This window comes from Cariama cristata, unplaced genomic scaffold (genome assembly GCF_000690535.1).
Source record: "Cariama cristata isolate BGI_N322 unplaced genomic scaffold, ASM69053v1 scaffold5876, whole genome shotgun sequence".
Classification (NCBI taxonomy): Eukaryota; Metazoa; Chordata; class Aves; order Cariamiformes; family Cariamidae; genus Cariama; species Cariama cristata.
The window spans coordinates 35,644-45,419 of NW_009620304.1; the positions used below are offsets into that span (position 1 = coordinate 35,644).

At 42.7% G+C, this 9,776-nt stretch overlaps 1 protein-coding gene across 1 annotated transcript in view; it reads left to right on the forward strand.

Moving 5' to 3' along the window:
- WIF1 (WNT inhibitory factor 1) overlaps positions 1 to 9,190 on the forward strand; it is a 21,192-nt gene extending 12,002 nt beyond the window's left edge. Inside the window, exons 5-8 of the mRNA XM_009701571.1 lie at positions 1,148 to 1,243; positions 5,312 to 5,407; positions 6,021 to 6,116; positions 8,348 to 9,190. Coding sequence (XP_009699873.1) covers positions 1,148 to 1,243; positions 5,312 to 5,407; positions 6,021 to 6,116; positions 8,348 to 8,469 — 410 coding nt within the window. The 3' untranslated portion in view covers positions 8,470 to 9,190. The remainder of the gene's footprint in view (positions 1 to 1,147; positions 1,244 to 5,311; positions 5,408 to 6,020; positions 6,117 to 8,347) is intronic.
- The last annotated feature ends 586 nt before the right edge of the window (positions 9,191 to 9,776 follow it).

Consider the following 9,776-nt stretch of genomic DNA (forward strand, 5'->3'; position numbering starts at 1 on the left):
ATCCGTGTATGCCAGCTCTGCGAAGGGTAATTTAGATAATCGCTTGATCCACTGAAATCTGTGGGACCCACCACAAAATGCACTTCTCTTTCTGGCCTAGCAATAAAAATGATCTCTCTTTGAACTCTAGTTTCTTGGAGTAAAATTAGTTTTGCTGATTATTTAGTACATTAATTTGCTGCCTCTGGACACATGAAAAAATAAGCAGGCTATTCATTTTTTGTTGCTGCATCATGGCTCAGGAAAGATAAAAAGGAATGATCAGTAGCTCAGAACAGTGATTTGGAGCAGTCCAGGCTGCCATGTAAAAAAACCCAAGTACTTCCCTGCAGAACTCTAACTGACTGGCTCTTGGCAAGGCAGATTGCAGAACATCATCTTGCATTTACTACTGCAGAACTATATGAAGTAAAGACTAAACACAAAAGGTCCTAGCGGACTTTCCACGAAAATAATGAGAACCTTTCTAGGCCTTTAGGTATGATTGCACGAACTGTTGTCAGTGCCCTTCTGACTTGCACCTAGTCCTTGATGAGACTTTTATCACATTTAAAAAATGTTTCAAAAGTGCACTGTAATGGGATGCTCCCAATGTCTTGAAGGATTAATGTGAATCCCAGCTGTTTGGGGAAAAGTAATGTCTAACACAATGTAAGTAATCTGGCAGGTGAGATACACAACATTTGCATCTATGTCACCACACAGCAAAACCTTATAAAGGTTTCTTTCTAGTCAAAGCATTAATTAAGAACTGTAGTGCAGCATCCTCTTGTGGAAGTAACTTCCAGCCCTAAGTTGTGCTCCTGTTATCAAACACTGGCAGTTTCAATAGCGATAGTGTCTTGATCCTTCAACGAGCTTTACATGTGAGGATTGGTAAAGATGTAACACAGTCTGTCCTCGGGGATCTCATTGCTGTATTGTTGGCTTGTCTCTTTCTATATTGACTCGTGCGTGTGCCCTTGTAAAGCATTGTGTAGGAAAAACCGCAGTTCAGTCTTCCCTTGTAAATCGGATGAAAAGAAGTTAATGTAACTTTTTTAAACCTGCTCAACGTTTATTTGTGATGAGCAGCAGAAAACATTAAGACCAAGTCAGACTGAGTTCATATTAGTGACTTAGTTAATTCCTGTTTTATTTGTTTCAGCAAACTGTACAACAACCTGTTTCAATGGAGGAACGTGTTTCTATCTAGGAAAATGCATTTGTCCTTCGGGCTATGAAGGAGACCAATGTGAAATTAGTGAGTAGCATCTCCATGTGCTTGCTTTCACTTATGTCAGCTGCTTCTAGTGTCAGTGTCTGAACGCTGACGTGCAACCTGCCTCTGCTGGGCTCCCAGCGAGGGTCTCGCACGGCAGGTCAGGACCCTCAGAGAGTCAGATGCCACAGGCTCCCAAATGAGTTTCCTACTGAGAAGTTTGACTCATTGCTAGACCATCTCATCCCCTACCTTGTTTGGTTTTTACTAGTAACTGGGCTTGGTAACAACCCTCAAGCCCTAAGTGTGCAAGCGATACTCTATGGCAGACAGACAGGCTGCTGTGCCAAGCCTACGTGGAGCAGCTATTTTCAAACCTGAGGGCAATTTGCACTTGGGCACAGCAGATTAGGTTTGAGCCCTCACCTCTGAAAGGGCTGCTCTAAGTTGGGAATGAAAGGGTTTGGGGCAAAGGGAGGACTGAACCGTAAGAGCTGAGAGATTTCATGTAACATATTAAGTTGCATTCACATGGCAACTTGAAAATCCGTGTCACAAACATCAAAAGACTTGCTATTTTCAGAAGTTTAGCATCAAAGCAATTCAAAATATTTTACCTCATGGTTGATCTAAGTGTGCTGAGTAAAGCTGGGGGTGGAGATATGGCTAGGCTGGAACAGACCTGGGAGGTCAGCTGTCAAGTATTTGATCTCACTAAAAGAAGAGTTTTCTCACAGCCCTGTTAAATCGGATTAATTCTATAGTTCCCCACACTTGAATAGAGTATGAGCATTTCGGTTTTGAGAATGTACACCCAGGTCATTCTTTCTGGGCTTAAAGCTTCTAACAAGATGCTGTGCAAGGAGCTTCCCCTGCTGTAAGTGATCTCATCGGTGTTGCCCAGCACCTTCGCAGGAGCACGGAGAACAGCATTTGGCCTGGGATACGTAAGAGCTGATTTCTTAGTATGCATCAGTAGAGACAGGCTCTCCTCACAGTTACCAAATTTGGAAACACATGGAAATAAACTCTAACATGCTGTCAGCCAATACAGCACAATAAATGAATTACTGTGCAAAGGAAAAACACAGATGCTGAAAGACCTACGTTTTGCTCAGTATTTACATGTAAATAAACAGTAGATGTATGTAAATGTTTCACCATGTCTGTATGCATGACAAGGCATTTTGCAACTCCTTTTTACCTCATCAAAACTTGAGCCAAACGGAAGTGGCAAAGTTTTATTGTTATTAAATTAATAAAGATTGCCCTTTGATATAAATTCAGATCAGATGTCAGCAAGAAGAACAGTGTGAATTTCCACTGAATTTACCTTTGCTTACACCAAATTTGACACTGGCAGAAAGACTTTTCTGTCTTCAATCCCCAAGTAGTCAACTTTGTTGATACTTCTCAGATGATGAATAAGGTTCAGTTCAAAGTTTGAGAAGCATGTATTTTATATCAGTGGTGGTTTTTTGAGAAGAATTCTTAGAACTGATGCTACAGCCTGTGTAATTAAGGGTAATCCATTTAATTGATCTGTCCAAGGGGCTCAGACTCATTGTTGTCTACTGCTGCTCAGGATAGGTGCAGCTGACTTTGGCTTCTTGCAAAGGCTTACCTGTGCAACTCAAATTAAATTAATTAAAATACAAAATTTTCAGGGTGACAGTATGCTAAGAGCTAAACCGGGATCACTGGGATCAATGAGAGCAAGGAAAGCTGTGCACTTGCCTTGGCTTTTGTAAAGCTGGGATGGCAACTGTTAGACGGTGATTGATGGCTGTTACCACCCCTGGGCACTGCACCAGTGCCAGCACGACAGTAGAAGACTGCAAGAAATGCTAGGCGAGGCTTAGAAACACCAGAAGAGAAACACAACTAAGTCTCGTCTCTTAGATCCAGGGCCAGCTACATTCAGTCATGGGGGTCTTGAAATAACAAGGGGAGAAAAGCTTTCAACAGGCAGAAAGCCATCCTCTGAAAACTGCAAAGTTGTTCTTTTTTTTTTTTTTTTAATATTGTTTATAGATTTTGAGTGCTTGTCTAATAGTTGAATCGCTCTGTAAGACTCCTGGGAAATGTACTGGACCCAGTCTACAATACTAACAAGCATTCACAGTCTTCCAGATTTTTTCTAGCTATAGTTATGCATTGTCTCTAATTAGTGTTTCAGTTCAAGTCCAGAGAGTTTTGTTTTGGATTTCTCCCCCATTTGTCACCAACTGTTTTGTTGCTTTTTCCATTTCTCAGTCAATAAGAGAGAGAGTTATTACTCTTTCCTTCATTCTGTGAAAATATCTTAGTCCAAAGTTAATTGAGCTGTACTGAGCCAAATGCTTGCCTAATGCAGCTCTGTGGAAGTCAGTATCACACCCTTTGACCCGTATTCTCCAAATTTACTCCAAGAACTAGGAAAATTCATGGGTTTCCTCAGCATTGCTCCTTTCGGTCATTAATTACTTGGAATCCAAATGCTTGCAAATTAGAATACCTACATGTTCCCTCTCCAGAGGCTCCTGCAGGGAAATTGTGCTTTTGCAGAAACGCTCCTTAGCACGGTTTGTTCCATCGGCTGGTTATGAAGCTTGTTTCAGGGCTATTAAAATAATTATGCACATTAGGAACAAATGTTTCTTTTATATTGAGGATACACACATGGATGACAGAAGTCTGCCGGGGTTGAGAGCTGAGCAGGCGTTGCCTGGGGTGTTGAGCTCCCAAGGGGACAGCCTGTGATGGTGAGATGGGTGCGTTTCCCGAGGTTTTCAGCACAGCGAGTCAGTGTTGATTCTTAAATTATCATGTGCAGGTCTCAGTTAACATCCTTTTTTTTGAAAAAATAAGGAAAGGAAAGGAAGCAGTTTGCTGCCTCAGGTTCCAGTTTTTGTTTGCTCACGGATTCAGGTAAATATTAGTGCTAAATCTAGGGAGGGCTTTTTTTTTTTTTTTCCCCTCTTTTCTGAAGAATCTAGAGAATGTTGTGGGATAAGAAAAGATGAAAAAAGTTTTTGGACAACAGGGAGAAAAGCTGCACTGGTAGATATAGCTGCCGAGGAGGGAAGGGACTGAGGGTGTAGTTTTTGGTGGCCCGAGGGTGCTCAGGGACATGGCGGTGAGCTTCACTTGGCCTGGGGGTGACCTGGCTCGTGGGCGCTGTCCTCACCCTTCCTACAGACAAATGAAGATTTAATTAGTTCAATAATGCAGATAAATTCTAGCAAGGGATTGACTGACAGTCTGGTGATGGGAGACTTGACGTTAAGTTTGAGGAAGGCCCTGGGTGTGAGTCAGGCCCAGCAGGAGCTTGAGTGTGGATCTCCTCCACCAACGTGGACCTCCTCCATCCCAGGGCCAAACCAACAACACCGTCAGACCCAGGCCTCTTCCTTTGGCAAAGCGTGAATGCGAGTGAAAGTAATTCCCGGACCAAAAGCCTTGAAAAATGTCTGCCAGTTCTAATTACTGTTACCAAAGATGCGCTGTTCTTTGCAAAGAGGGAAGAAGGACATGCTTTTTTAATGCGCCTTTAGTTTCTGAGCTGTGGTGTGGAACGGCCCTCCCTGCACCGTCCGCAGCGTCGTGGGCCTCCACAGCCCGCTCTTGCAAGCTGACAGACCCAGCCGATCTATTTATTGTCTGCAAGTAGCGGCCATGCCTGTCGGTTCCCGAGCATCCTATTGCTCAAAATCTCTCTCGGATGCCAGCAGGTTTTCTTCTGCTCGTGCCCCTGGGGTATGGATCCCACTTTTTGCAAACATGAGTCTGAACAGTGCTGTCTCCCCCACGAAGGGTGAGGAGAGCGGGAGGCCATACCGACCAGTTACACGGGGGACTCTGCGGAGTCCGAGGGGCACAAATCCTGGCAAAAGCTGCATGGAGACACCGGCTTTGGCCATGCCACATTATTGTCGTATTTTCAAAGCAGAAGGATGCATATAAATTGGGAGCACAGACTTGCAGCACTGCCTTCCTAATGGATCCATAGTGCACACTCTTACACCAGCGTCCGACAAGATTTTTGGGTACAAGGCAGGCTTCTCAGACGCTTTGTCTCCGGTAGGTGTAGAGTCCTAAGACCACTGTTTTCGTGTTTTCAATTTCTAGGTAAATGCCATCAGCCCTGTCGAAATGGAGGCAAATGTACTGGTAAGAATAAATGCAAGTGCTCCAAAGGCTACCAGGGAGACCTCTGTTCAAAGCGTAAGTACCAAAGCCGCTCCATCAGTCCTTGTTGTAGGAACACCACCGGGCTGTACAGTATCTTTTTACATAATGTCAGCACTAATTGTTGTCAGAGTATTTCAAGTTAATTTACTTTCTGGACATACAGCGTACACCAGACTTATGGGAATTATGAAACTCGAAACATTTTTTTACAAAAGCCTCCCCGCAGTCTCTTCTGTACTCTGAGTTTCTATAAAACATCAACGTGTCAGCTCAGTAATAACAGTTTCGTAATGGAGAAATTCTTAATAAAATGTCAATACATTGCAACGTTAAAATCCAATGGGAGCACTTTGTGAGAGGGGTGCTGGGGGCTGCCCTCCTTATTCTGCTGGTTCTGGTGGATGCTCAGCTCCGCTGTTCAGTCTGCTTCTTTCTGCCAGAGACCGAGCCAGACCTTGCTGGTGAAGGGGGGGTGAACGGTTTCGGGGCTCTGCACACACTCAGTGCAAAGGCACAGATCTACTGTGAGAGCCCCAGCCCGTGCCAGGACCAGTTCATCGTGAAGAACAGCAGGGAAAGCAAATATGCAACTCTGTCTGTGGATGAGAGGTGAAGAGCTCAGGTGTATGTGTTCGCTTTCTTACAGCTGTCTGCGAACCCGGCTGTGGTCTGTACGGCACCTGTGCGGAGCCCAACAAATGCCAGTGCAAAGAAGGCTGGCACGGGAGACATTGCAATAAAAGTAAGTGAGAAACAAACCCTGAGAGTCCGTATCGGGGATCTTACACATCCGATGCTATACGAAATGACTGCTTCAGGGGCCTTTCCAGTATCATTAATGATACTGCACTCCATTGTTTCTAATCTTTAATCCAAACAATAAAACGAAGATTTTTGATGCTCCATAATTTTAACTACTTAAAAAAAAAAAAAACCAGAATCATTTGAAAGTGTTTTACCAAGATCACCCTTGTATTAGAAATTCCAGAATCTGGTGTCAACCAGATTTCTAGATGACCTTGCATGTCTTCCACCCATAGTATGGAAGGGATCTAAAGTCCTTCAGTACTCCTCAGTAATGTCAGCTAGCTTTAAAATGTTGGATAGGCATTTTTAGAAATAAAACTCTGTCAGGTTTTAAAGCTGATTAAAACTTAGAAAAAATGAAATGTCCTTTAGAAACTTTGGGGAAAACTTGAAGAGGTATGCACGATCTATGCTTACTGACTTCAGAGTTTTCTCCTCCTCTTCCCACCCATGCTCCACAGACTACAAAATATATTGTCCCAAAGCAAAGTTAAAGTCCTCAAAATGAATTTCTGTTGTGCTTATTGGTCCATCTGACACCTATTGAAGCAACTGATCATTTCACTGGATTTAAAATAGCACTATAAAATTATTTGAAATACAATTGGAGATATCCCGTAAGAACTTCAGATTCTGTAAGAGAAGGTCTTCAAGAGACATTCTGTACATCCTCCCATAAGGTATTAATGTTTATCACTGTTAGCTAACGATTCACATTTAGTGTTTTAAGTGTCAATACATAAAAAGTTGAAAAATTTCTCAGCTATAAAACCCACCAATTTCCGTAAGAAATGTGAATCTTATGTTGCAACATCAACTGAATGTTTGTTTTTATTAAATGCTGTTAATGCCTGTGATTTGTAGCACATTAAAATGTATTAGAATAAATATAGTTGTTTAAAAATGAGTATTATCTAACTGAAAAGGATTTTGCTATGAAAATTAGGTTTGGGGAGTCCACTTTTCCTCTGTTAGTTAGTGGACCTGTGTTTCAGTATTCATGCCATTCTCTGAAAGAAAAATGCCATTAATATAAGCTATGGCTACAAAAAAGGTACAGGGAAATGAACCAATATGAACTTCAATTCGTAAGTTCAATATGAACGTTTTCTTCCTGTCATGCTCTTCTTATAAGGAACTCAGATAGCAAGTGAAAAAAAAATACGTCCTATGGGTGACCATCCCCAAAGAAGTAATTATCTGTACAACAAAACCAAAACTCATAACTGCCTTGTTATGAGGAGTCAATAGTCACGCGTTATTGCCAGCTCCAAGATTTTCCAACCTTCATTCCTTGGAGTTTGGGTACAGTCCTGCTGTGTTTAGCACTGCAAAATGCTCTTTGTATTCAGCAAAGAAACTGAGAATAGGCCATGTGGGTAAAATTTTAAGTGCCCAGGTAGGGCTTAAATTGCACATACAAGTGCATGCACTGCAATTAACTCTTTTCAGAAAAAACCAAACGTCTCCTGATTTTGAGAGGTGATTTATAGTTAATTTGAGAGACTTGCTTCATACTCTCTTAAATGAATGGCTCCTCGGTAAAGCTGTTTTCTTAAAAAGAAGTGGTTAAAAAAATTGAACGGGAGAACTCAGTTTTTCAAAGACATTTCCATGAGATTTAAGTAATGAGATGGGTAAATGAAACTATAAATAATTACAGCATAATACTTTGAATTCCATTTTTAGTGTTTGTTTTCATTTTCCACAACAAAACAGCTCTGCTAAGCCTGTTTCAGACTACTTTCCCCCCCTCCCCAGGTGTTTATTGTCGCTGCTGTTCTTTCTCTTTGCATTCAGCCATAAAGCAAAGCCAAGCTCAGGTAGCTGGCGCAGATTCTTCCCCGGGGGGGATGCTTCCACCCCTCTTTAGAGCCCGTCTCCGGCGGATAGGCATGACTGTCACCCACCTGGCGTGGGCTGTGCATGCGTGACCCCAGCCTGGACATGCTGATGGTCCCCTGGGCTCCCCGGCAAGGCGAGAGCATCTTTCCCTCTGGCAGCACCTCGTCCATCCTGGGGGGCACAGAGAGGGGCGAGCGCTTGCGTAAGGCATAGCAAAATCCTTTGTTCAAAAGAGGGAGACTGTTTCCACTTGAAATATTAGCCGTGGATCGTGAGCCCGCTTCTGTGGTTTCTTTTTTCTTGATCTGGATAATTTTCCAGGGTACGGAGCCAGCGGTCTGAGCGCCCTGGGGCCAGCAGGCAGCAAGCACAGGCAGCACACGTCTTCACCGAAAAGGGCCAAGGAGAGGCATGTTCCACCCGAATCCAATTATATCTGGTGAACTCCAACATCTGAAACGGTTCGTGTTACACAAAGTTCATAGCCTTCATTAACCTCTCATGGGTTGAATGTTAAAATGCTGTTCATTACAGTTAAGATTACCGGCTGGAATTTTATTAGCTTCATTATAAACCACTGAGCTGATATTTACTATTCCTTTTAAGTTTTATAAATACTTCTATAGCATGATTATATAGGCTTCTTCTTTCAGTGCTTTGGATGGTGTTTTGTACTATACTTCTGTTATGTTTAAACTTCCTTTTTTGATTATATAGCTGCAAATATTTTCCAAAAATTAAGCAAGTAACAATATTCAAGCAGAAAAACCTCATAGATGCTACCCTGAATCATTTCAATGACTACAGATTCAATTTGCCTAAGACAAAAGAAAGGTGCCTTTTACATTTTTGCTATTGTGTATTTAGACTTTTCCCTCAGAGAAATAAATAAAATAAATAAGCTGCCTAACTTAAAAACTGAATAACTCAATTCAATGTTTTTTTTGGCCTTACAGTTTTGCAAAGTACTGTGTATTAAAAATACACTGCAGTGGTGCCATTTAACCAACGTAATATATTGTAAACAAAGTAGAACTGTAACGTGTGAACTTTCTGCATCAGCTTGAAGCAATATAATATATTGTAAACAAAACAGCTCTTATGTAATAAACTTTTTATACTGACAGTTATGTATAAAATAAAGATGCTGCTTTAGTTTTTCGAGTACTGCTGTGTGTGGCCTGCTGCGGTCTCATCGGCGCTGGGCTGGGACGGTGGCTTTTCTAGAGCACCCTCATAAAACAGGGGCACGGTGGGGTTGGTTTCCCCAACTCCGCTTTTATCCCCACAACTCTTAAAAATATTTCAGAAGAGCAACTTCTTCTTATGCATTTCCAAAGGAGAGGATGGCACCAAAGGCCAGGTGTTTCTCTCCCTGTATTTGCCCTCCTCCACCTTCTCTGTTCCCTCCCCGGCTCTGCCAGCCAGCCATGCCAAGCTGGTGTGCCCTGTTCGTGGTGACTGCGGTACCGGGGATATTCTTCTCAGAGCCTCTGTCCAAGCAGGTACCCGTCCAGCCCCGGCGATGTTTGCTGTTCAAGGGTGATGCTCCCGGGTCACGTTGTGTTCAGACTGTAAATGGTTGGGGGGCTGCCTCATGCGACAGTAGGGGGCCACACGGTTTGTAATGTGCTGTGGCTGGGAAGCAATGAAAATGGTTTCTGTCTGCGCTGAAGAACAGCATCCTCTTCAACAAAGGGTTACTGACCCTTGCTGTACTGCCGTTCTGGGAACCTTATTATCTGGGAGG